Source organism: Pseudopipra pipra, chromosome 10 (assembly GCF_036250125.1).
Source record: "Pseudopipra pipra isolate bDixPip1 chromosome 10, bDixPip1.hap1, whole genome shotgun sequence".
Taxonomy (NCBI): Eukaryota; Metazoa; Chordata; class Aves; order Passeriformes; family Pipridae; genus Pseudopipra; species Pseudopipra pipra.
This window is the reverse complement of record NC_087558.1, coordinates 8,879,440-8,907,341: the sequence shown is the minus strand read 5'-3', so window position 1 is coordinate 8,907,341 and position 27,902 is coordinate 8,879,440. Positions and strand designations below refer to the sequence as shown.

At 45.7% G+C, this 27,902-nt stretch overlaps 1 protein-coding gene across 6 annotated transcripts in view; it reads right to left on the bottom strand.

Moving 5' to 3' along the window:
- The window catches only part of LOC135419513 (sentrin-specific protease 5-like), a 204,831-nt gene that overhangs the window by 37,197 nt on the left and 139,732 nt on the right, over positions 1–27,902 (bottom strand). For 5 of the 6 annotated variants that reach the window (XM_064665971.1, XM_064665970.1, XM_064665968.1 and 2 more), the window contains 3 exons: positions 25,640–25,777; positions 23,872–23,955; positions 22,432–22,482 (listed from right to left, as the gene is read on the bottom strand). In XM_064665971.1, the coding sequence (XP_064522041.1) occupies positions 22,432–22,482; positions 23,872–23,955; positions 25,640–25,777 (273 nt within the window). Of the gene's footprint in view, positions 1–21,251; positions 22,343–22,431; positions 22,483–23,871; positions 23,956–25,639; positions 25,778–27,902 lie in introns of those variants that run through there. The other variant, XM_064665973.1, reaches the window with a different exon arrangement.

Here is a 27,902-nt window from a genome sequence, read left to right as displayed (position 1 = left end):
CAGCACCATGACCAGGGCACAGGGTGCTTTCCAGAACCCGTTCTGTTGCATTTCCACAGATCCAAATTATTTCCCCTGTGGCATGTAGATGCCTTGCACCACCTTATGAGCTGCAGGAACAGATCAGCTTTAATTTTCCCTAACACATGCCGCTGGCAGAACTGTCTTTGAAAGCTGTTCGTATCATCACTCGGTGATGGCTACGCAGCCTCAATGCCACGGCCACCGTGCCTTCCTGACCCGCTCTCTCTCTCCGAAGAGGAGCTATTTAAAGCATCATATTGAACCATATCATGTGTCCATAGAGAAATTTCGAGTGCTCGCACTATTCTACAGCTCTTGCTGGTGCCAGCTATGAAAACGCCGTGCAGGTGCTATTGCCAGCAAGGAGGGAGCAACTGCTGGGATCACCCAGCCCCTGCCAGGGAGAGGAGAGAATCAGTGGACACAATGGAGTGCTGGGGATGTGCCGCTCGGCTGCGCAGCCCTGGGATGTTAATGGGGGGAAGAAACTTGATGCCAGGAACTCTGGACCTGACCAAATGCCTTCAATGACATCAGCACGTACATAGTTACCCTGGTGATGTCATGCCATCAGGCTAATCCCCAGCGGCGGCGCGTAATCCCCTGTCACTAGGACAACACCAACAGAAAGCAAACCTGGACCAATACCTCTCATTTACCCAGACCTACCTAATCCCAGAGAAGCAAGTTAATAACATGCGTCAGCTCAGTATCTGCTGGTTTTTTATTAAACTCCTCGCATAAGTTCTATATTATTTTGATCCTTGCTAACTCAAGCTGCCCGGCTTCAGAGCCAGCAAGGACGTGCTCGCAGGAGATGTTTCATGGGCAGACTTCAGGCTAAAACTTATTTCCTCTCACTGTCTGATGAATTCTTATTAATAATGAAAACATTTGTTTAAATAATTAAAAAAAAAGTAGGTCAGATCCCAAGCATTTCATGCACAGACCAGGTTGAGAACAATTGACCAATCGATGTCACAACAGGTCATTGGAGCAGCTCCTTTGGCAAGGATGTCCTCCTGGCATCCAGTGACTTCCTGGTGCTCACAGGGCCCTTCCCATCAGCGCCTGGTGTGGCATCCACGTGAGCCCTTACCCATAGCTGTATCGTCCCAGTGTGGATAAACAGGCTTTTCCTTACCCAACTGTGGCTTAATAAGCTTCTCCAGCGAGCACAGATCTGTAAACAGCAGTATCAGTTATTCTGTCTGACCTGCAGTACAAAATTGTTTTTCTGCTTGTGAAGGAAATCTTCAGAGCAGAGCTGGGGATACACAAAGGCAGCCCCATGTAGACCATAAATAAATATATTTCAGTGCACGTGCTCTTTTACTTTGCACGCCTGAAAGCTAGAAATAATGTCTGATGCTTAGAAGAAAGGAAATATTTAGTTAAGAGAAAAAGAGAGAGCTGTAAGAAAGCAAGAAAAACACTATATATTTATTTTTATGGTGTAAGGGAAAAGCCCGCGCTTTCAGCTTTGCTGAATTATTTTACAGCATATTTCTGGCAGAAATCGAAAAAAGACCTGCTCGCATCCAGCCCCTCAATTATTGCATCTCGCTTTTCAGTGTGCCAAAATGACATCTGAAGAACTGGCAGGAAGATTTGCCTCCGCACTCTCCCTTGCATGCAGGTAAGCAGCTCCGCCGCGCTCAAAGGTGTCGGGAGATTTTGCAGCTTAGGTCAAAGGATGTTAATAAAGCACTTGAGCCTCCATATGGTATTTTGGCACTAAAATGTCAGCTGCTTTTCAGACACTGTACTTTAATCATTTCAGACAGGCCTCTTTTAAATGGTTTGTTTAGTTTGCTTAGAGAATAATATTTGTTATTTGGTTTTCAGAATGACTAATAAATGAACTGTCTTTGCTCGGGGAGAATAATGCCACTTAAGCAAAACCTAGTACTGCAGTTCAGAGCTATTTAATAAGAAATACCTGTCAGTGTCAGAATATATTTACTGTGCATTAGCTTTGAAGAATTGCAGAATAGGTTTTCCCCTCGCTAAGTTTACTTTATGTAAAATGTAACACATGAACTGTGAATATGTGGACAGCAAACAGACTGTATCAATGAATTCAGCCTCCCCCGGAAAACGCTGACAGTGGCAAGAGAAACACCTCCTCACAGACACAACTGACACCATCAAAAGCGGAACGTGTGACAGCTGCCAAAGAGCCGCAGCCTCCCGCCTCCCTCCCCTTGTTTAAAAAACAAAATCAAATCCAAAATAACACGCTGTAGTCTATTTATCCTCTTGTTTAATCTGCTGGGAAAGCATCAGCATAATTAAACGCTTTTAACCTTTCGGGTTTAACTCGCGATCAGACAGCGGTGTAAAGAGAAACGTGCTGTAGGGAGCTCCAGGAGCTCGGCACCGCTGCCGAGCCCGGCACTGCAGCACCCCCGCTCTGCCCCCGCCGCAGGGCACCCCCACCCTTAGTGCCACCAAAGCACCAGCCCTCTGTGGTCGACCCCCACACAGGAAGAGGTACTGCCACTTTCCAGCAGTTCCCTACTCCAGATCCGGGGCTGCAAGCAGAGAATTTGCTGTACCACGCCACAGCCACACCGTATCTATTATTCATGCGACTCAGCACTTCCTTTCACAGCCCAGGTACCGTCTTAGATGCTCCAGCCATCTGGGGCAGCTAGCTGGGAGGCTGGCAGTAGGTTGCATGAAGAAGCAAGTTATTTACTTAGAAACTGTCTCTGTAGCATCTTGACCATCTGGAAAGAATATGGAAATGAGACTTCTAGCGAGATGGAGCTTCTCAGTTGATAAATTAACCAGGCATCTCCAGAAGCAGGCAGAGCTGATAAAAGTGAGCATTTCTGAGCACATCCCAGCTCGCACACGTGTATATATATAGGTGTGAGCATTTGCAATTTCCCATCTCACCCACACATCTGGGGACCTAAGTCACACTCCTGCAAACTGCCCGGGTTTCTGGGTAAACAAAGCCCAACTTTCAGCTGTAAAACTCACGTGCAGAGAAAGGAGGGGACAGGCAGGGCTGGGTTACACAGCTTTGCCACCAAAGCCCTACTTGCATCACCAAATCTGCCCCAAGGGGACCAAGCCCTGTCCTGCAGGGAGAGCAGGTCTGTGAGTGTCCTGCTGCGGTGGCTGGTCAGCAGGAGCTCCTCATCCTATGGCATGGAAAGTGAGGTGCAAGTGTGCACCCCAACACGGTACTTGCCCACTTCCCAAAGCTACAGCAGCCAGCAGGAGCCTGGTGCAGAGGGGGAATAACGCACACAGCCTGGCACACACACAGGAACCTCTCAGCTCTTATGCCAGCCTCTTACTAATCAAAATATCATGCTAGGCTGGAGTGGATCTGGCTTCTTTGAGCCTGAGTCACATCATTTACTGATTGCCAGGAGAGTTCCCAGGAACTAGGGACAGCAGGACATAAATTGCAGCCGTCCTCCAAGCACTGTAATTTGTGCTGGAGCTAGATGGCTCTCCCAACCACCCTTCGACAGGACAATTAAGGCTGGCTTCAAGCCAGAGGCAGGTCGCTGGGATCAGAGCATGGAGCCCCAAATTAAGCACTGTGAGAACGGAGCCAGGAGACTGTATAGAAGAAGTTAGTGAAGTAGTGAAGTCCCTGGAACAGCCATCCCGCTTTTCAAATGCAAATGCCATCTCAAGGAAAGTGTTTTGTTCTGCAGCCTCAGAGTGCTGACTTCTAATCACTGAGCAGAGAAAGTACACCCAGGAATGCCAACACAGAAAAAAGCCTCTGGGAGTGGCTCAGAGCAGGTCAGTGGTACAGGGAAACACGCTCCCACCACCCGAGTCAATCCAAGGGCACACACGCTCAAGTAAAGCCCTGCTCTGTGTGCACAGAGGGTTTGGTGTTCATTTGTGTGCCCTGTCATGCTGCATAAAATTACCTCCTGGTAATGCAGTCCTAACAAACCATACAACTCCCCAAAAGCAGTTGAGGTATTTGGTACATCTTCTTCTTTTAGCATCATGTACAAAAAGCAATGTACAACAGCAGGCAGCTCCTCCATTGTCCACTTTCCAAGTGTCCCAACTGGACAAAGTTGAATGGATACCCAGCAATCAAATTATAAACTGAAGTTAATAGATGTGCAACACCAACAAGAGCTCTAGAAAAAGCAACAGCTTGGCTTGCCAGCCCTGCGATAACTTCCACTTGGGGTGAGAGTGTTGCTAAACTCCCAAATAATTTTTTAGTTTCACAAAGTCTCCCTTCATCTCATCAGCTCAGCATCAGCCAGGGGTCCTTCTGCCCTAGGATGGCACCTTTGTCCCATCACCTGCAGGTTTTTAAATGGGAGTTATGGGTACGGTGGAGTTAGAGGTTGTATCTGGCTGCACCTGTGAGAGCCTGTTCCCCCTATGTGGGCATTAGGCAGGTGGATGCCACCAGTCTCTGGAGCCCAGGGAGATGAGACCCACCACAAGCTTCAGGAGCACCTGGAAGGGGCTGGAGCTGCCTCGGCAGAGCACCAAGCAGGGAGCAATGTTCCAGGGTGACAAACTCAGACTTATCTGTACAGGGCAGGGGACACTTTAGGAGAAGTCCTGCTGTGCCCAAGCTCTGATGTTGGTCAGCAGACAAGCAGGTTCCTCATTTAAGGCTCAGTGTGGTCTCAAGATCTCCTTCAGACTAGTATTAGTGACTCTTGTGTGCCAAGGGACAAGGTGAGAGCAGCAGCTGAGCATCTGTCCCCTGAGGCTGTGCTGCAGCTACAGCCATCCATTGACACTTTTAACACTTTTTTTTTCTCCTACACATAGGAATGCATCAAGCTCACATGTGCCCAGATGGCTCCAGGAAACCCATGGGACCTCAGAGTGGGATTTACTGGCCATAATACTATGTAAACACGTATGTATTTTGCAGTCTGTGATTCTGTTTTGCTAATTGACTGAAAAAAGCAATGTGTTAAAGCAAAACTAAGATCTGAGCAATGTCAGATGACCTTGGATACTCACAGTGCCAGCAGGGCTTGAAGCTGGAACTAGCAGAGGCTCAGCCCTCTGGCTACTGAGCCAAAGGCTCTCCAAGTGGACTCATCCTCAAACTGCCCACTGTAGCAGCTAAGCAATATGGGGGAACAAAAGCCTCTTCAGCAGAAAATATCCCAAGAGGCTCCATCCTGGGTCCTGTGCTGTGTCCCTTTACTGAGCAATGACTCTGGGACTGTGAGATTTTGCCCTTGCTGGAGTTTCCTGAAGTCATGAGGCCCTCGGCCAGTGACAGGCTCCAGCTCCCTCTGTACTAGCCAGTGCCCTGAATGTTTTCTGGAGCAGGAAAGCTCTAAGAGGAGACCCTCTCCTCTTTCATCCCAGGATCACAGGCGCAGTGCTCACTTTTAGAGGAACAAGGGTCCTTTTTTAACACACTCCTTAGGTTTAACTCCCAAGGCATTCATAAACTCTATAACGGCAGGAATTAACCTGGGTTTTTAGAAAGACAGCAGAGTCTGTAACGCTTTTAAGCAGCGTTTCAGAGGCAGAAATGATCTTCAAAATCTTTAAACTTCCAGTTTTGAAACAGTTTTTTCTTTGAAATTAGTCTAATTAAAGGATCACAAAATTAATTAAAAGGCAAAATGAAATGCAATGCTTCGCATCAGGTCAAATTAAACATTTTCGCAAGCTTTTAAAATGAAATCAGAGCTGGTTTTCATTTCGATTAAAGAAACCTCCCTCTCCCTCCCCAAGCTCCGGAAAACATCGATCCAAAGAAAATCCTCCTCTCCCAAACCTGCTCATTCCAGCTGGTAGAGGGCTACTGCTCTCCCTGCCCTGAAATGTCAGGCACCGGACACTCCACTTCACACTCGACCCTCGGCTCTCACCAAAGGCACTTCGGCTGGATGATATTTTAAGTGCTCCTACTTGGTGGCTGCAGCTCGTTTAAAATTAGCAGCACCCCTAATTGGGCAGGGGGGAGCTCTGCCCGGCAGAAATGCCACCGCTGGCCCCCAGCACAGCGGGGGCAGCCCAGTGCCACTCTCAATAGCCATCACTGTCAGAGGTGCATCCCTGGCCATGGATAAACTATCTGCCTGTTTAAATATAGCAAATCCCCAAATGTCAGGAGTTTTGGAGGCAGCTGCAGATGGTGGCAGGGGGGAGGCAGGGCTGGGTGCTGGGTGCTGGGTGCTGGCTCAGAACCAGTCGCTGGGTCACTCCAATGTGCTGGTGTAACACCTGAGCTTTAATTGCCTCCGATGTGGCCCCGTCCTGGTCCCGATGGAGCTGCTGACACAGCCCACTGTAGCTCTTGGCACCAGAAAATACATTTTCCTCTGAGACCAAAAATTTCAGTTCACTCTAAACATCAAGAGAGCGGCTTGTGATTAAGCAGTCGGGGTTTTACAGCATCCCGAGGATGTAAAGTGCTATTTAAGTGATAACTATTTTTACTGTTGCTATTTATTATGTGGGGCTGGTCAGTGCTGGGGTCCAGCCCCCTCCACTTGGCAGGTGTTCCCGGCACAAAAGGCTGGTGTAATGGGGGTGAGCCTCAGGCAAGCACCACAACAGCAGGTAGCCATGGTCCTCCTGCTCCTTTGGCGGGCTCGAGAAAGCAGGAATCACAGGGGGAAGACATTTTGGCCCTAGGGAGGGTGGTTAAGTCCACCTTAGAGGCATTCATGCTGCTAAACCCATGGGGGAACCAAAGGGCTGCTTCCCCACAGCAAAGCTGCTGCAAGGGATGCATCCCTGGGTTCGGTTGGGCTCGATGATCTTTGAAGTCTTTTCCAATCTAAATTCTATGAATCTGTGATTCTATCCCTATGGAGTGGGGTGAGGCACAAGCAGGCACTTCCTTCGAGAGAAATGCTCCTTTTTTCTCCCCTCACCCTGTGATCTGGCCAAGATCAGCTAGCTCCTCTTGTCCCACAGGGATGACAGCAGGACTGCAGTCTCCAACTCCTGGTACCCGTGTCGGGGCTCAGGCTCACAGCAGCTGCAGCAGTTTGGGTTTTACAGTTCCCTGCCAGCTAACCCATTTTGCTGCCAGACATGACCTCCTCGGGCAGGCTGGCGGCAGCATCCCAGCGGGGCGGCTGCCAAAGGGGATCTGCATGGAGGGAGCGAGGAGCCGGGGAATGCATCACCCTCCCTGCGGCCAAGGCTCTTGTGAAGCCTTATTTGTACACAGAATAACATTTCACAGTATCACTCGTGCGTTGCTGCAGCGCTCAGGGTCATTAAACCTGGAGGAGCCAAGACTCCTCTCCACCAGGCAGTGTGCCACTGCAAATCCCACGTGGACGTGGATACTCCAGCATCATGGCAGAGCCCTGTCCCTCACCATAGCCATGCATCCTCCTCCCCAAATGGGATGATGTGCTGCAAAGGCCCAAGGATGAGCTAAGCCAAAGCAAACCCCCAGACAGCTTCCAAGGGGTTAAGAGGCTGCACACGCCCACTCTCCCCTCTGCCTTTCCAATCTCCTCCCGCAAAAGGCAAACAAAGAGGCTCTCCTAAGAGTACCTCTGCCTGCCATAATGGCATTAGGGGAAGGGCGGAAAGAGATCCTAACTCTCCACTCACATTTAAGCATACAAAAACAAACAACCAAAAAAAAGGGAAAAGTTAAAGCCATCTGAAAGTGCCTCCCTCTCTCCCAGAAGAGTGATAAAGGCTTTTTGGCAGAGCGAGGTGGTGTTTATTTTGGTTTGTGTTGTGTTGCTGCTCTGACCCCCTCAGCTGTTAGCCGGCAAACTTGACAGCCTGATTGTTTTTACTGGACCGCGCCGGAGTTTTTCGCTTTGCAAAAGTGATCTGGGAGCAGTTTGCACTGATTGCTTCAGAGGGCTCTGACCAGGGACCATCGCTGTCTCCTGCACTGTGCCCCGCGTCTCAGCCGCGACTGCAGCCGGGGCTCGGCCTGCAGCTGGTTTAAATCATCACTTTCTTCCCATTTCACTGCACAAGGCAGTGCTTGAAGATTTTCCTTTCTATTCTGCTGAAATGTGACTCTAATTAGATGATAACAAGGCTCTGACATTTTCTAATCGTAATCCTATCCGTGCGACGGGACGTTATTAAAACGATTAAAATTATTGATAAAGAGGAGGAGGGATGCTCGGTCAGAGAACTTGGTATTTGGCCCATGGCGCAGGAGGGGGAGGACAGGTCTGGATCCGTCCCCTGGGATAAAGGCACCGCTGTCCCCGAGGACATGCGGCTCTCCAAACACTTAAGTAACACAACACTGCCCACCAAGCTGGAGCCTCTCATCATGGCCAGGACTTAAAGGAAAGCTGGTTTCAGAAACAAAAGGTGGCTTTCATGTAGAGCTAAGGAAGTACAGCTTCACCACAACTGAGGCTACCAAGGAGGTGTCTGTACCAAGGAGGTGTCTGCACCCAGTATTTTCCACACCCATATGTGCTATGTAGGAGACCCAGTGCAAACATCATCACATCTAAAAGCACATGATGTGACTTTTAGACCCTCTTCTGGGAAGGTTTTTTCTCCATGGGATTATCATGGGGGATGAGCAACTGTGCTCTCATCTGCTCAAACGAAATCAGAGGGCACCACGTCCCTGTCCACAAGGTGAGCAGTACTTTTTAAAGCTGGGCACCTCTCTGCAGGTAAGAGTCAGAATCAGAGATGGAAAAGTCCCAAGGGCTGAAGTTTCCATGAAGTAATGATGAACAAGGCAAGATTTTACCTTTACTGCCTTTGAACCCCCCCTTTGAACTGCTTTTGAACAACTGTCTCTCTGATCCAGGGGACAGGTACGTGATATCCTACACCCCCTGTCCCAAATGAGCCATGGGCTCTGTACTCACAGTGATGTGTGTGCCACGTCAGGGGTATGCCAGCTATCCCAGTGAAGCCTGCTGTGCCACACAAGGGATGTCCCAGCCATCTGGCTACAGCCTACTGACCAGTTCACAAGCACCAGGGCCAGACCCACCACCACCTGTCTCGGGGGTCCCTGACTCTGCATTGCTCCTGCAGGATCCCATTGTTTTGTCAAACACCCTTCTCTTTGTGGGGCTCTGTGCCCAGATCCACATCATTCCTGCCTGGCATGGAGGCAGGCAGTTCTGAGCCAGTTTTCTGCTTTGGAAACCTCGGGAATCTCCCTTGGTGTTTCCCAGAATAGCCCCAAGGCTCCTCTAATTTCCTACAGCTGCTGCACACCAGCGTGGCAGCGAGCCGGCAGCTCCACCCGGAGCATCCCCCTCGGAGGCAGCAGGGATGTCAGTGGCACAGCCCCAGGAGCTGGGAGATTCCTCATCTCTGGGGAACCCCCTACACCTGCAGAGAACAAAGCTCATTTTTTAACACTGAAACAAAGCAACAGCAACCCAAAGGGGACAGGGATACACAGACAGCTCAGCCTGTGCACCAGGGACAGTTTGCAAGTTCCAGCACCAGCCCTCCTCATTCCCGAGCACAGAGGAGACACAGCACTACCCATCCCAGCTGGCACACACCCCTGTAGCCCACATGTTCTTGAGGATGAAACAGAGCAGGAACTTTTGCAGCAGTACCCGCTGCTCATCGTGGTGACCTCCAACGGAGGGGTGCAAGCCCCTGGAGAGGAGGAGGCAGAGGCACACTGGGGTGGGTCAGTACAGCCGGCATGTGCCAAAGCTTGGGGTCCTTCAGATGCCCCCCCTCAGTATTAATCTGCATGCAGGGTGAAACCCCCAGTCCACAAAGGACTGAAGACTCCAGCAAGCTGCAGCACTTCTCAAAGAGAAAGTCCTCTGGAGCCAACAAACCATTTTCAGAGAACAATTTATTAATCCAATTTACATCTTATTTCTCTTCGCAAGCAGATCATAGTCTCCATGAAATTGCCCATTGCTAGAAATTATGCAGCAAATATTTCAGGATAGGAATCTCCAGCAAACTGACTGCTGCCAGTGCTATTTCCCTATCCAGAGTCAGAAATCTGAGCTGTTTTGATAGGACATACAGCTCCCATAGCACGGCGCATTCCCACCATGAAGGCATGATGCTCTGTCAGCCTGGCACCAACAGGCAGCACTTCTTAGCTTATAAATAAAAAGCTACAACAGAAATCAACCTTACAGTGCAAATATTCATGATTCTGAATTTGAAAATCACTTCCTATATGAATAAGCCTGCACAGTTTGCATTAAAATATGCTGCTTCAGCACCATTCCTGACAGTGTACATGTTTGCTAGAACAGCTACAGAGAGCAAACCTGAAAAGGTCAGGAAGGGAAAGGGAACAAATTTACTGAGGAATTAAAACATATGTTTGGTGTTGGTTTAAAAAAAAAAATCTGCTGCAAATACATAGATGGTGTCTTTGTCAGAGAGAGTGCCCTATGCAGAACTTGCTACACAGGGACAGAGGTCTCAGCTAATTGAAATACTGATTAATTTTTACACCTACCACCGTTGATATTTGGAAGGTTTTAATTTATCTTTAAAACGCGGAAGATTCCTTTGAAAAAGATTTAGAATTCATACTGGAAACCCACAAAGGAGTTTTTAAGACTCTACCTTCTTACTTTAATAAAACGTAGTTTAGATTTTTTTTTCTTGGAAATATCTTCATTAAATAGAAGAAGAACTAAAGGGCATGGTAATATAATTCACAGACGATACTAAATTAGGATATATTGTACACGGCAGTGCGGACTGAGAAATAATACAAAGGGCCCCAGAGAGATTGGAAACCTGGGTAGAAAATAAATGAGATTCAATTTGGAAAAACGCTGTCGATGCCTCTGGGGAAAATAATTTGAAACACGCAGAAACCTGGGAAGCAGGACTGGCTAACACGGAGTTTAAAACAATAACAGAGAGAAAATTGTCTGCAAAGCATTACGGACCCCCTCGAACGCCCGCTGGTGTCAGCAAAGAGGTTCCTGCTCGCTGCTGCGATGCCCTGGGGACGGTCACTGCTGATGGCAGAGGCACAGGCAGGAAGGAGAACGGGGCTCATCACCACAGCCCTGGGCAGTGTTTGTGCCAAAATCACACTGAGGTGACAAAACCACATGGAGATGACCAGGGAGAGGATCAAGGCAGGGTCGGAATGACCAGAGCTGGGAGCTGTACCTGTACCAGCCCCTGGCAGGCTGGCATGGAGGTGCAGGGCTGGGTGAGGATGCTCTAGGGGACCATGATGAAGGTGAGGGGGAGTGGGGCAAGCTAAATTTTGATCCACCACCTCAGAGGATATCCCATCAGTAAAGCCCGAAGGCACAAAGAGCTTTTGCGAGAGCACAAAACTCTGTAGAGATTCCTGCATGCAACCCTCTCCTGAAAGGCGACAGACTGGGGCCCAGTTGGTCCCTTCCTAACTCAAGTGTTTTCTCTCTGTTTTGTCCTCAAACTGATATATGTTTATCAGAACTGCAGAGAAGAAAACAGTAGCACAGAGCAAGTGTGATCATGGATCACACAGATCCATCATGGGATGGATCATAACCTTGCTCAAGTCCCCTTTTTCCCCCTCCCCTTCACAAACATGTGCTTCCCCCATCTCTTGGAACCAGTTTTGAGAAAATGAAGTCTGGAGGGTGAGGCCTCTCTTGGCCCCCTCTCTTGGGGGGGAGGGTGGGCCCTGCAGGGTGTCCACTGGGGACAGGGGCAACTCCATCACACACTTGGGTACATCCTGGCTGTGCTGTGTCTGAAACCACAGCCCCAACCCTCTCATGCAGAGTGGCACCAGGTCAGCCCACTGCAGGATAACAACTGATTTTTATTTTTTTTTAAATTTTCTTTTTAAAGGGTTGGGTACTATTTCTCCAGGGCATTCAGAGCTCTGCTCACCTGTCTTCTGTATTTCAAGAAAGCGTCTAAGCCTATATATTCCAGATGATAAACTCCACCTAGCAATTTTCTCCTTTTCATTAAAATTATTTACACCAGAAGAACTTAAAACAAAAATCGATTTCAGGAGAAACAAGGAGGGACAGACCAAGGACTCCTGCTTTCCGCTGCTATTTTTTAGGTTCTGAAAGGCACGCACTAGTTTATGAACTTGAGCATCACATATATATTTTAAAAGGTAACAGCACAAACACTTGTTACTGTATCCATCACTTTTTCTTGACCTTACAAAAAATAGACCTCATCAGGTAACAGCATTTCTGACATTTTGAAGTTGTTTTCTTTCACCTTTGGGACAGAAATAAAATCTTTAAGTATCCTGTTGAATGAGCTTTCAGAAGTGTGGCTTTGGAGACATCTAACCAAAAATCAATGTTTTTGTTTAGATAAGGTTGAAAGTATCCAAGATTTTCCAGCAACTTAAAAAAAAACCCACCTAATTTTAATTCTAATAAAAGTTATCCTCTCCTAAAGAGCATTTCAAATTAAATGCAATTGTTCTTTTTCCCCAGATGAAAATTCTGGCATGGTAGTGGAGCTGAGGATGGTTTTGATGAACCTCCCCAGAGACATCTGCAGGCTCTTGGAGACTTCGTCTCAAATCAGAAGAACTTGTTTACTCTTTTCCAAGACTATTGATTTTTAAAGGCATCTCAAAACAGTTTATAGCTGGTTCTCACAAGAGGGATCCTTAGGAATGAAAGGTGTGGATATACAACTGGCTCTTGAAGACCCTGGGAAAAACCAGAGAGGAGGTTTGAAAGGCATTTTCCTGCACACCAAGAATGCCACAACCCATCCTCTCTCCAGTCAACACCGAGCTTCAGCCAGCAAGTATTTAAACCTTCAGCTAAGGGCATGAGAGAAATGAGGAGGCCTTGGGAACCCTGCCATGCACAGCAAACAGCCACCAACTCACAGCCTTGACTGTCTGCTCTCAGGTCAACAACAACTAGATTTTTAAAAAAAGGCCAGCTTTGGGTGATTTGGGTCAAACATCCACTTGCCATTTAAAAGAAATAACCTGTGTCTAAAGTTGAATGCCACAGCATGCACCAAGGCAAAAATCTGAGTGTAATCTGTTATCCAAATACAGACAAGACATGCTGTCTTCGCTCCTCAGGAGCCTCAGTTTCAGGGATGTGGGATTTTTAGCAGGTTACAAATCCAGAAAGCAGCATCCTCACCTTCAGACGATAGCTTACACTTTGGGTACTCAAGTGCATTGGGTCCCACACTAAAACATCACATCAGTCTTTAGACTGGAACAAAGGGTGAATTTATTTACTTCAGAGTAATTATCTGCACATTTTGTCAAACAGAAAGCTCATCTCCTCACGCCACCAGTTTCCAATCTGGCTACCAAGTGTAGGGCAAGAGGATCTTCACCCAGCCCAGCTCAGATCAACTGGGAAACCAGGGAGTCTTCCTGTCCTTGCTCACCCGGCAAATGAGTCCACAATGGAAGAGTAAGAGCTATAGATTTTAGAATTTCAGAATTTGAAACTCTGTAGGTACTAAACCAGGAAATATAAGCCCTTGGTCTCCCATAAATGGCTTCTGGAAATCCTCTCCATGGCTACAGAGGCCCCTGGACGATGAAAGGCATCATCATCATCCTGTTGTGACCAGAATCTGCCACATTCATTATCTTTTACTCAATCACTTTGAAATGCAAAACATGGCTTGACAAGTTTCATTTCTGTATATAACCAGTTTTAAAAGTATATTGTTTATTTTAATTGCATATCATCCTTTATCCAAGTGCAGTCCAACAAAATTCAAGTTAAAAAATATCTCAAGGTTACGTTCACTTTTTTAAAAGTGAAAAAGCTGAGGTTTTGAATACAAAAATTGAACTATGTAATTGTTTAAATGAGCATTCCTTTACCATATCATCCTCCCTAGTAAGAAGTAGTGCCATTTTTAATGCAAGCAGCTATATTTGGTTACAAATCATGTTTTAGCAATTATACTACACAGCAAGAATGAACAACTCTGTAGTTTTTAATAAAATACACATGAGAAGCAGGATCTTCAATTTACATTTATTTTTATCTTGCTTGTTCATTAAAAGTCTTGTTCAAAAAACTACTTTGCCTTGTCCTTTCATGAGAACAAAGCGAGGTTATGCTTGAGCCCAGTGTGGGACTACATCATCCTGACCAGCTCAGAACGGAGCTGCATCTGGAGGTCTCAGCTCAGATGTGGCACATCCACAGTTTGCAAAGGAAAGGGGCATCAATATTGCAGGCTGAGAGGCACACTTGAAATTTAGGGCTGGGAAGTGGCAGGATCCTCTTCTTCAAGGGGCAGCACCCTGCTCTTAGCCAAGCACAGCATCAGCCACCCCCAGTGGGTTTGACTGTTCTCAGCCTGGCAGGTTCCTGTGATTTCACACACCCAGGACCTCACACCTAACAGAGGTGAGAGCTACCCCTTACAGGGACCTGCCTTCTTGATGTGTCCCATGGACAAACCAAGTATTCCTGGTACTAAAATGAGCCTGTAAAGACAAAATTCCTGTCCTCATTTTAAAACTTACCAAAGGGTCCGATTAATTTCCATTGCCAACAGACACAATGTTTCAGCCCTTAATTAAGAGATGGAGGAAGGAAGAGGAGAAGGAAGGGCATAAGAATGTAAAATAACAGGGCTACCTGGGAGAAAAATGAACAAATCTCCCTCAACACACCCAAGTGATGATTAGTAGCTCACTACCACCCAGAGCACCTTGCTCTGCTGCTACCCCTGTGGTTGGTCTGATGTTGGAAAGGATTCCCACATCAGCACACTTCACTCCCACTCTAGGACAGGCAAGGCTTCACCATCCCTGCTGCAGCTATCCCATGCAGCAAGTATATTCACATTTTTTATTAAAGATGATAATTTAAGTCAGTAACTTGAGGGCAATGACTTTGTGGACTTGGGACCACAGAGTTGGCTACCAACAGCAAGGGCACTACGCTCAGTGTTTTCCCAACAGGCTCTTTCAAGTTTTCCAAGACAAAGCCTTCCCTACACCCAGAACTTCAACAGCTGAGATGAGGATGCTGCAGGTCTCTCAACCCAAGAAATCCCACCAGCAAAGCAGATGGAATAAAAAAGACCCAAGGGCAAAGCCATCGCAGTGCAGTTCACTGCGGGGATTAGCATAATTAATGAACTGTTTTAGAGGCTTTTAGACTAGGAAGCAATGCCACCTAGTGAACAGGACGGCGTGTGACAGACACGGGACACCTCTGACGGTTGGTCCCTGGGTGGGGTGTCGATGCAGCAAGGTCCCACTGCTGCTGTGGGGCGAGCAGTGCGTGGATATGGCATCTGTGCAAGGACTATGCAGGTATCCCACCATCTGCCCCCCGACTCACCAGCTACACAAACACAAGTTCAAAGACATTTTAACTGATGAATTATTTAAAGAAAAATGCATTTTCAGTAGGCCATGAATTTAAATTTTCCTTCAACAAGACCTTTTAAAGCTGGAAAATATACAGCTCAAGAATGACAGATGGCTTTAAAATTAGAGATCAGATTATATGGGAATTTATAAAGGTATTGCAGAGAAAAAGGAGCACTGAATGTTACTAAATTTAGGATAAAGCCTGAGCAGACACCAGCAATTAAATAAAAATTCAAAAAAATCCATGGCCCAGAGGCTGTCACAGCATTTGGCAGTGGCTAACAACCACAGAACAGCCCCAGCTCTCTAACACAGGGCAACTGGTTCCCATTCCTGCTCTGAACCATTTTCCATTAAAAGATTCAAATTGTGAGCAAGTCAGACTCTCCACACAAGATATTTGATGCAGCAGTTTTTTTGAGTTTTGGGTTTGTTTTCTTTTTTCCCCCCTAAATGAATTCCTGGTTTTGTTTAGTTATTTGCAAAACCATGTCAAGTCATAAGCATCTGACCACAAATCAGACAGAAGCTGCTACTGATGTGGTTTCTCCCCCCTCCCAGCATTTGCCACGGTAATACAGAGTTATAAAAATAACAGTTGTGATCTATGGTAGGGTAGCAGTTTGATCAGACTAAAGACTTCTGGTATGCAAGACTTCTCTACCAAAAAATGTTTCGGCCAATTTGTAAAATTGATGGGACTCTGGAGTAATCGCGCTGGAGCCAAACACTTACATGTTTGATACAGAGGGATTTTCAGTGGATTTCATGGCGGGTGGAAGGTGTGGGGGAGGGGGTTTGGTTTAACATACACATTCTTTCTGCAAGTGCAGTGCAGACTTTGCTGAGAAACGTGTGAGAGGACAACCACCAACGTGGCAGGCAACACGCAACCAGGACACCATGGCTTGGTCAACCCATGGGCAGGAGCTGGAGTGTGCGGCAGCACGCGCTGTTCTGGTGGTCCTTGCGTGACATCTGGTGGCCAAAGAGTACCCTGGGAAGATCTATCTGACTCAGGCTGCACCCAGGGAACCCCCCCAGCCACAGGAAAGGCCATGAGCTACAGCCCTGTTAAGAACTGCACCAGAACCCAAATGCTGTGTTCTGATGTTTGTTCTGGTAAAATGATCAAATGGTGAATTTGGGAGCTGAACCTGTATGCTCCCTGTTTTCTAAATAGCACTGATCCCTCAAAATACATCCCAGTTCCTTCTAAAGACTAGGACATCCTGTTTGGGGACAATCAAGTGCCTATAAGAATCCTAAGTGGCCATTAATTTAAGGCAATGCATCTCTCTAGTTCTTAAGCATCTTTTAGCTATATTTATGTTCTAAAGGAAAAAGAAACATTTACCTGAAGGGTCATCCACCGGAGGACAAAACCCAAAACTCTGCCAAAAATTCTGCCCCGAAGACTCTTTTCTGCCCATTAATCGTGAAACAGAAGCATTTCAGTATGCAAAACTGAGAGCAGATGTCCTAAGCCAAGTTTCCTGAATGATTTACCTTAAAACTACCTGTACTTCAGACTTCTTTAAAAACAACAACCCCTCTCACTTCCCTCCCCCCCCGCCCTCTGTCAAACCTAAAACCCCAAAGAAGCCAGGAACTGAAAGGTGAGCTGGAATCGACTGAATCTGTAAGTGCCTTCGGGCAGCCCCGTGTTTGCAGAGGAGCAGCAGCCGCCTGTCAGCTTTTCAATGGGCTGGAGCTGTCAGAGAGCCTGAGGAGAAATTGTCAAGCTCCGAGTGCTCTAAACAAACGTGATGTTCAGCTGAACACTGCAGAGGGAGTTTTCTCCTTTGCTGCAGTTGCTGCCTGCATTAAGTTGATCTAAAATGCATGGGCTTGAGGCAAGACATAGCGTTCCTACAGCCAGAGCAATGATCCCTGCAGAAGGTACCTCTTCCCTACATTTCTCTCCTACTCAGACCAAAGGTTTCCTTAAACAAGATGGCTCCTTGTCTGCAACAAGCTCATGTACCATAAACATGACCTGACCCACATTATCCAGCTAAATACATCTTATTTAAAGCTCAGTTACTCCCCTGCCCTTCCTCCCACAACACATTTATCACAAGGTGGTGCAAGCAGATTCCCCAATGGATTTTTGATCCCTCCTCCTCTCAACCACTTCCCAAAGTTGCCCCAGGTAACCTTAGCATTAGGTAAGGTCTGTAACCTCAAGAAAGTGCTGCATTAGGGGAGGTGAGTTACCAGCAATGCTGAAATCAAACCCAAGAATTAAGAACTCATCAGAATTTCAGGCAGGAGCTGGAGCTGCTTCGCACATGTTCTGCTTACTTGTGTTGAGAGAAAACAAACCAGTTGATTTCTCAAGATATTTCACTCAGTTTGCAACAGTTTTTAGCTCTATAGTTTGCAATATTATATGCTCCAAAATGAAATTCAATCCCCAAATCCTTCTAGTTGGTTACTCATAAAACCCATTAAGTTCAGGCACAAGCAAATCAGACTCATCTCCTTCCCTCCCAGTGCCTATTACATATAAATAGTAATTATTGTTCCTGGCAAGGCTCTAGTGTCTCTTATGATTCTGTACTTTAATGATCTGATTTCTTAGTACTTTCCACTGAAGAATATATTTAACAAGCATCCATGTATCCTCCTCCATGATAGGATTTTTAAATTATGAATGTAATAAAGACAATGATGTTGCCAGTCTCATGATTAATAGCTTAAAGAGACATTTGCTAAGCCTTCATTCTCACCATTATCACAAATTCACAAGCTGTATAGTTTTGAAAAACGTGGCAAAGACAAGATTTAACTCTATAGTTACACGGCTAAATCCACAAGTAATACAAGAAGGGCACTAATATAGTTTGATCCAGAAAAGCAATTTAAGTCCTACGTGTTCTGTTGACAGATTTGTGTTTTTTAAATGCCACCTTAGTATAAAGTGTCTAATGCAAGATTTCCACCCTTATTTATGCAATGGGTGACATCTCCAAACTTGTATGTTGTCAGAAGTCAAACCCCAGTAAGTTGTATCACTGCAAGACAGAGAGCATCATTAGCGTGCAGTTCAGAGCTATTGAACTAATCAACTGGAGAGGCTTCTCCTAATAACACAGATCCCAAAACAAGCTGCTACAAACATTCCCTCAACCATCACATCAGTTGCTTTTAAAATTAAACTGAAACCAAACCACTGAAAGAAAATAGGGTTTATGGTAAAACTCAATTTTATTACTTCACAGGAACATGGACTTCATTCAATGCAAGAGCACACCCACGACGCACAGTTGCTGCTCAGTGGAGTTGACTCCGCTTCCTGAGGTTCAAATTTTCACGATGAATTGAGTAAATGCTACAGTAGATAATGCCAATCAAAACTCTCAGAAAGCAAAGGTAGGTTAAGCATTACACTGGAGATACAACACGAGGCAGCAACTGTGTGCAAGACTGTCTGGCTTGGTAGTCAGTGCATGTGAAACATTCAAAACATCACCTTCACACTCAAGAGAGCCAGGTAAGAACAGAGCAACTGCAAAGTAGATAGCACAAAGGGCCAGCCTCCATTCTGCAAGTACCCACCAGCTCAGCAATAGGCATCTCTCTACTCACCTTGCAGAATCAAGGCCACATTCTGCATTTATTGATTTGTATCAGGGACACAGTCATTTAAGACTATAGATTAAAGCAAATGAAATGGAAACTGATAATTCATTTTCAATTCTGTTTAAGGTTTATTACAACTCAGGTAGCTTAAATTTGTCACACACGAGACAGAGGCTTCACCGGTTCTGGGACTATTTGTATAAATCAGCACAGCGAGACAATCTCTTTGGAACAAGTCGTGAAATTTAAGCATCCACCAAACCAGTTCAGAGTGATTTATGAAAATCTGAAGATCACATTAATGGAATTGCTAACAGCCATAACTACATCCACATAAATGTGCCTCTCATAATAAAAACACTCTACATAGTTCTGAATGTTTTAAGAACTAGTAAAATGACTACAGATTATGGAGTCCATCTCCTTTAAGGCATCAAAGACATTCTCAAGGAGGAGTTAATTAGTCCAGTTTCACAGGATACACCATTACAGAGCCTGAGATTCCGACTGTCTGTGATTAATTTCAACCCTGCACCAACATACTTTGCTTACATTAGCTCTGTTTTCAATTTCCCCTCCTTTTTTTTCAGAGGCCCCTCACTGGTGTGTTCACAGCTGGAGATTCAAGTGCAACTCCTCTGTGCTGCCCCATAACCAACTGGAACACTTGTCAGGAAACCTCTAGATGACAAGAAAGCACATAAGAAGTACTTTCCAACATGCATGTTTCCCCACCCTGTTCCCCAGTTCACAAGGCAGCACATTCAAATGCAATCCCCCTCCCCTCAAACGATCTGGGACACATGCACGTGCTTCAAAGCACCCACGTTAAACACGCAGTTCACAGGAATACTGTGCTTTGCAGATGCTGCTGATAAAGGATCGCGATTAAAGACTCCTCACTACGTCTCCTATAAGAGGAAGATGGATACCTACCAACCAGCAGCAGGCACCAAGCTTTAGGGAACAACTGCCTGTAGTCCAGTGCTTCAGCACATTCCCATGCAATGAAAAACATCCATCAACGAGGCAACTTTCACAAAAAACATAAGGGTCTTTCTCAGAGGCACCGAGTCTCCCAGGCTGATACGGTGTAACGGGACACCTTTCAAGCTTCCTTACCAAATAGCTTAAATTCTGAAAATAAAAGCAACTTGCTTATGCAGTTCTCTTTCTGTATTCCACTCCCTTTCTGCCAGGAGTCTTGCTTGAGAGTAAAGCCTGCCTTGCATGCACCCAAAGTTGGCACCACCTTCATGTCTCTTCCTGGCCACCTGAGTATTCATTCATACTGGTATATACATACAGTGACAAGCTGCATCGAGGTGAGAACTCCTCTGTCCTCTGGGCTAGTTGTAGCCTGGATCAGCTGTCCCACCACACGGCAGAATAAGCATTGGAGCTGTTCACGTGATACCAGAGCAGAGAGAAGACAAGAATGGCAGCACTGGCTCACGTGCTATCCCATATGAGAAACCACATCCCAAATCGCAATTTTCATGGAAGTCACCCTCCATTGCTCGCAATCACTTGCCCAAAAAAGGTGCTGCTGTTCTTCCCAGCAACATCTCAGGGAAACACAAATAAACTATGTGCTGTGCGGTGCTCTGCACTACTCGATGGGCAAATGTATGTTTAGCCTGTCTGGGTCTTAAGGTTCTTTCTGATTCAATAAATTCCTTGTTTAAATTATCTAACCAAGTGCTTAAAGCTTTCCTTATCTTGCTAAATTAAGCCAGTCCTTGCCAGCTGCCAACAAAGGGAAGTGGGAACACGCAAGGATACTGCAGGAACTCCTCTAGCACAGCACAGTGCACATACGCTTCCACTTCCCAGCCTGACTGTGCTTGGCACTCCCTCACTTCCCCCTGCTCCCTCCAGTCCTTTAGGAGGGATTTGCACCTGGCTTAGCTCAAGTCTGAATTAATTTGCAAGACAAGGAAGTCAAAGTGGTTTTCCTCCAGTGGAAGCCAGGACTATGGACAGACACAAAGTGAAGCTGTGCAACAGATGATGTTTAGCAATGAAAATAGTTTTTCTCTGGGCTCACTCCTTTATCTGGCAGAAAAACACAGCAAAGACATTTGCTGGTGTAGCAGCGCCAGACAAGTCTCTTCAAACAGAAGTAGCTCTCTTCAGCAAGGAGCACATCATAGTTTACAGACCAAGGCGAAAAACCAACAGATCCCCTGCTCTCACCCATCCCTGCCCAGTGCAATAACACCACAAAGCTCAGTGCCGGACTCGCAGCCTCCCACCCCTCCGGAGCAGAGTGACACAACCTCGTTGTGTCTGTACAGCACCCATCACAAACGCTGTTATTACCAACCAGACCCATCGGTGCTACTGAACGCAAACAAATCAGGGACAATCAAACAGCAGATGCAGCAGAAATGAATTAATTTATATTTGAACAAAAGCAAAAGCCAACGGGAGGTTAAAGACAACAAGCTTTGAAGACAGAGCTGAAGGAAGAAATGCCAAAATGGTAGGTTTCACTGCATATTGTGGATCTGAGAAATGACTCAAAACCATCTGAGATGTAAACAGTTACAGCCAAGGAGTTTATCTTACTATCTAAGCTGTGACTCTTCAGGGCCAGCTTTGTAATTCTCCTTAATACACACATCATGGAGACTTCTGCAGCATCTAGGAACTTAAATCAATCTGACCGACTGAACACTTCTGTAGTTCCTATTATACAGACAAGTGCTGAAGCTTTATTTGTGCAAAGGCTGCTTTTTATCTATAGGGACAGGCTGATAATGGCAGCCAGATAAATGTTAACAGAACAAACTTTATTATCAATTTGAACTATTTTAAAAAGGGGTCTTCACAAATTAGAACTGTAGATGAGCTTAGCCACCCTAAAAAGTGGTATTCAGTATTGTACAGCCACAACAGGGACAATGTAACTACCAAATAGGTTCTAGCTGTTCTTTTTATGGCATTGATTTTTTTTGATACATTCAAAGCATTATTGCATCAGAAAACATACCATGCATCTTTATGTTTCCAGACAAATTCACCTGTATTTGTCATTTCTAGCTACATCTCAAAGGTGCACCAAATCTACAGTTTTATGGTTTTAGTTGCATGCTTTGCCTATATGCATGCTGAGATAATAAATATTAAATACAGGAAAGAACATAAGAGAACCAAACTGACATTAGGAATATTCTACGGCAGCTCTGTTATGTTCTGCCAGTTAAAGAACTTGTCAAAAAATTGAGGTAACGACAGTGGCCACACCACTCAGCTGAGAATCACTCAAAATTCTTGGAAGTTTTCAGAAATTCAAGTACACAAACACCAGCTGCAACTTGTCAGAAATGCCAGAGAAATTAGGTTGGCTGCATTTTATTAGTCTATTAGCTGGCGTTCACACAGCTCCTTGTAAATCCTTTTTCTCACTCGGGGCATATCTTCCTGGGAGAACTGAAAAGGCTGGTCTAAGGCGAGGCACTTGCAGTACTGGGGAAAAGGAAAAGGCTTGGTTGAAATAAAGAACATTTACTATATGAACAATACAGGCCACTGATTGTAAAAAGCAGTACTCTTACCTGGAGCACAAAAACCCCACAGTCACTGTCATTTTTCTGTTGTGGAATGCACTAAAAAGAAAATAAACAAGCAGAGACATGTTAGATCTTTATCCTTTTACTTCTCCTTTTGTTCTCTAATTCCTGTTTAAAGTCCAAAAGAAGATCATCATAGCGATCAGTCGTCTCGTTCTCAGAGCTGTTCTGCAGCACCAGAAACTGGAGTTGCAATTATTTACTCTGATCCCACATTTTGCAAGGTGACACTCAAACACCTTGTTAGAATAACACCTAACATTTAGAAAAATATATAGTGTAGGACAGAAAATAAATTACAAGTCTTTATTTCAAGTTTATTTTCTTTTAGTGACCTACACAGAACAGCTTCTCAATTAGTTTAAATAAATGTTTGTACAGCATTATCTGCTTTACACAGGACAAAACTGTATCAGCAAAGTCACATAGGCCTAGAGGAAGATTACTCTCAGCACCCATGCTACCAGTAGTGGCCTTCTTCCCCCAGCCACAGCAAAGGGTCTCAGAGAACATGATGAATGGTACATTGCCAGACAACAGGACTGAACAAGGCAGTCTCAAATGATAACTTCCAACCTTCATTATTTCCTCAAACATGCTCAATTTTGATATGCAGAGCTAAAAAGTTCCACACATTAGTGCTGTTATGTCTCCAGCACTTGAAGAGGAGAAGTAATTGTTTTTCCTCAACTCTCAGATCTCTGCCTCACAGAATGCAGGAGAACGAACTGACTGCACAGGTTGTGCATGAGTGCAGAGAGGAATCATTTCATCATTGTATCAGCATCTAAAAATAAACCTGTGTGAGGAGGGAGCTGTTGGGAGTATGTCTAGTGTGCAATGACCTGTTTTATATCTTTGGAGCCATTATGGGATGGCTACACAAATTACATATTCCCTCATTTACACTACACACAAGTTATTCCCTTTTATTGTTGCCAGACTTCGTTTACTTGCGATCAAACGCAATGTGCCACAAACAGCCCTGGAGACCAAAGCCTCTATCCATAGCAAACATAAAATATCGGCAGTAGCAGCATCAGCCTGTTCCCTCCCTCACCAAACCCCATCCTTTTGGCATTCAGAACAGCCCTTTCAGGAGAAGGGAGGAAGCTGAGTATCCAGCTCATTCAGTCCTTGACCTCGTGTCAATATGGGCACCAGCTGCAGGTTTTGCTGCACGATATATAATTGTCCAGAGAAAGGCTCAGATCACCAAGTCACTTGCAGAAAGTGGTAAAGACCTGGTAGGAGCTGAATGAGCAAGAGCTCAAATTCCCACGTGTAACTACCTGCATCGCTCACAGCACCCTCCACGTGTGCAGCATAAACCCATTTACTACTTGTACAAATATATGGGTTTAGAAGCAGCCTCATGAAATCTCCCACAAAGTCAGATTCCAGGGCTCAAAGTGCTGCTATTACCTTTGTCACAGCAGTCTGCCAACCCTGAAGGAACTCGGGGCGATTCTTCTCTTTTGCTTCAGTCAGCAAATACTTTCGAATGTTCTTTAAAGAGGAAAGGAAAAAAGCAACAATATTATTCACCAGCTAAAGAACAGGAGAGAGACATTGCCATCTTGTCTGCTATCCTTCTGACAAGGAGGACAAATTTCATGTGAGCATTAGGAGCTGAGCTCAGATCTAGAGGTAAAGACATGAACTCTGGTGGGTGCTTGTGCCTTCTACCATCAAGGCTCATTTTGGTCTATTAGGGAGAGCTCTAACATCCCTCAGCCCCACTGCTATACTTCATACCAGACTAGCTGTGGCATTCAGACACAAGGTCAGAGTGTTCCCAGACATGCAGAGAAACACAGTGCAGCCTGGCATGTGTTTTTTCCTGGCTTACTGGCTGACACCAAGGCCCTTGCGTTCAATACGATCACATTTTTCCTGCCCGAACCTCAACACAACACGCCTGAGTTCTGTAGCTAATCAACAAAGCTCCAGGGACAGTTTTAGTGACATACAGGAAAAAATAAGCTGACACAAGCGAAGGGAAGGAAGCAAGATAAATGAGACTACGGTCTTGGGTTAAGCAAATCCTTCTACTTCTCTGTAAACAGGCTGGGGGTTTATAGCACAATTTAAACACACGGTAGCACACAAATATTCAGCTTAAGTGTGTGGATCACAGTGGAGTTTGGGATATTGCTCCCCTCCTTCCCCTAGAAAGGGCAGCAATAAAAGTGTCTCACGTTTGTGAGACATTCAGATACAAATGCCTTGTCTGGAGTGGGATGGGAGAGGTCACATTGCAAGACTGCAGGAGAGACCGCAGGGCTGCTGAGAGGGACCCCTGGTTTATGCTGCACATTCAGACACTGGAGAGCATGAGATCTCTTGCTCCCAGGACAAACATTAGCTTCATCCTCAGCAAATGCCAGCAGGCATACTATCTTCATTCAGAAGTCCTAGCTGGGAACTCTCCTGGGTACAATAATTACTACTCTTCTGTAAGCCAACAACTACACACAGTTAAAAGTAGAAGGCTGCTGCATCAAGCAAGCAATTAAGTTGACAAAATTAGCTTTTGTAAGAAAGTCATTACAATTTGCTAGGCCCAGCAAAAATTTCCTGGCTGCTCTTTACCAGGAAGACTGATAATTTAACTCCAGTTTTTAGGTCACAGCCTTTAAAGGTTGCTGGGTTATAACCAGAGGCAAACACCCCGTGTGTACCAACGCAGGCCAAGGAAAAAGGCAACACACTGTTAAGTAGCACGGTTACAAGTAAACCCCACTGGGCAACACTACAGCATCTCAGTCCTGTTCTCTCACCCAGGTAACCTACCCTCAAAAGGACCACAATTCATCATTTCCTAAACACAAGTACCTTGACAGATGAAAGAATAACCCTCACTCTCCTTGGGGCTCGTCTGCTTTCCTACAGAACTGAGCTCTGAGCTCCTGCTTTTCGCAGGAGTAACAAGACAGAGTCACCAAAGCTGTGCTGACTACACGGTCAGCCTAATTAGGCAATAGGCAATCTGACCTCAACTCCCAGCTCTGGTGTGACCCTCGAGATCTGTGCTTCAGACTGCTCAGCAGGACACACTGATTCTCATTTCATACACGGCAGGACAATGACAGACATACTGCATTTAAAGTTTATGGTTGAACAGAAGAAAGGGGGGAGTGTTTGTTTAAGAAAACAGTTCAAACTTCACAAACACAGCTGTCACTCTTACCTCTACACAAAACTTAAAATGAATGCCTTGGGAATCATAAAATGAAATAATTCGACTGGGGATGTTCACAGTAATGAGGGACCAGTGGACTTCCAGGTGAATAGGAATTAACAAGAGAGTCTTTTTGAATAAGTCCACCTGGCAAGAAGAACAACAACATATATTAGATACAATTCCACAGGCAGAACACAGCAAAGCAAAAGATTAATTGTATTTGTCTCCTCTCTGCCACCCCTTAACTGAAATCTTCTTTTATCCCCTCTGCTCTTTCACCACATTATTCACATTTATCTCATACACAATTTATTAGTAGGCAAAAAAAATACAGTTACAGCCCAGAGAGCAGCTGAGAAGCCTTGTACAGTACCACAGTTAGTCATCAGTGTATCCGTGGCAAATCCTGCTCACGTTGCACTACAACATTTGAGTTGAAGTGGGATTTCTTAGGTAATGACAGTAACACAATCGAGCCCAATTTAGGTTAGCTACATATCTTCAGTAATGACACTCCTGCAGTGAGAGCAGATTTTTATCAGAGCTGCCTTGTGGACAGGTGACAGACTTTGGGGCATTGGTTGGTGAGAAGCTCAACGCAACTCAGTAATGTGCACTCACAGCCCAGAAGGCCAACGGCATCCTGGGCTGCATCACAAACACTGTGGCCAGCAGGTTAAGGGAGGTGATTCTGCCCCTCTGCTGCACTCTCCTGAAACCCCACCTGCAGTACTGCATCCAGCTCTGAGGCCTCCAACATAAGAAGGATGCGGATCTGTTGGAGCGGGTCCAAAGAAGGCCAAAAAGATGTTCAGAGGGCTGGAGCACCTCTGCTGTGGAGACAGATTGAAAGAGTTGGGGCTGTTCAGTCTGGAGAAGAGAAGGCTCAATGAAGACCTTTTAGTACGTTCCATTACCTAAAGGGGCTACAAAAAAGCTGGAAAGGGACTTTTGACAGGAGCATGAAGTGACAGGACAAGGGTTTAGATTAGATATAAGGAAGAAATTTACTGTGAGGGTGGTGGGACCGTGGCACAGGTTGCCCAGAGAAGCTGTGGATTTCCCAACCCTTGAAGTTCAAGTCAAGGTTGGACAGGGCTTTGAGCAACTTGGTCTAGTGGAAGGTTTCTTTCCCACAGCAAGGGCGGTTGCAATGAGATGATCTTTAAGGTCTCTTCCAATCTAAACCATTCCATAATTCTATGAAGCAGCTGTCATTACAAACACCCCAGAGAACCAGCAAGCTGTGCAGTTTGACTCCCTCTGCTGTAACACAGGCTGTGTGACTTGCCAGAGGAAGGCAGAGGAGTGCATGACGCTTTGGTAAGCAGAGAAAAGGAAGGGGAGATGGTAGAGCGGATTCATCCTTTCTTGATCTAAACTTTGTAGCAGATGTACTGTGGTCACAGGCAAGCAAACAAGGGAGAAGGTCTTGAAGTACAGAATGAGCAGATCACATGCAACACCCCCAGTGTCTGTGTGGCAGATGAGCCCTTATGCTTTTGGAAGCCAGCCAAGCCAGGGTCTTTCATGATCTTCCTTCTTCCAGCTCCTCTAGAAACGGGTGTCTAATTGCTGGGGTTTTGGTGGTACAGTCCAGAAAATAAGCAAAAATAGAAAGCTGAACTAAATGAACTCATCCTGCGGGAAGATGTCTATTTTTTTTTAAACACTGTGCAATTTGACCAGTACAAAATTGCAACACTACTGGCAAAGACAGGTCTTTTGTAGGAGAGGAAAGTGTATTTTTTGAGTAACAGTGGGAAGTTGAAGAGACAAAAAGGCCTGGGCATTCATAGCAGTTATCAGCTGAGCCTTGCTCACAACAGTCCTTTCATTGTGACAAGCATCAACCCTGCTCCCACCTGCAGAAACTGCTTCCTGACCAGATTACAGCACACTCACTGCACGGCAATCCATCATTCTTGGAGAGAAGCAGACGGATGTCAGCCAGCAGCAAGCTGAGACCACAAAAGAAAACTGGAAAAAGATAAATGAACTACACCTTTTGTGATGTCCAGCAACAGCAGAGCCATGCTAAACTCAAGGGTCCTCATGTGGCTTTAGCTGTTGGATTACTGCAGGTGTGCAAACCTGTAGTAGAAGAGTGGAAAGAGGCAGCCAAAAGCTAGGAAGGTCTTTAGTTAAGACCTGATGTACAGGAAGAACGGTGGCAACCCAAATTCACTTCACTAAGACAGCACAGAGTCAGATGACATGAGAATGGATCAGGAGTGTCAGTTTGGTCCTTGACCAGAAGGGACAGCAG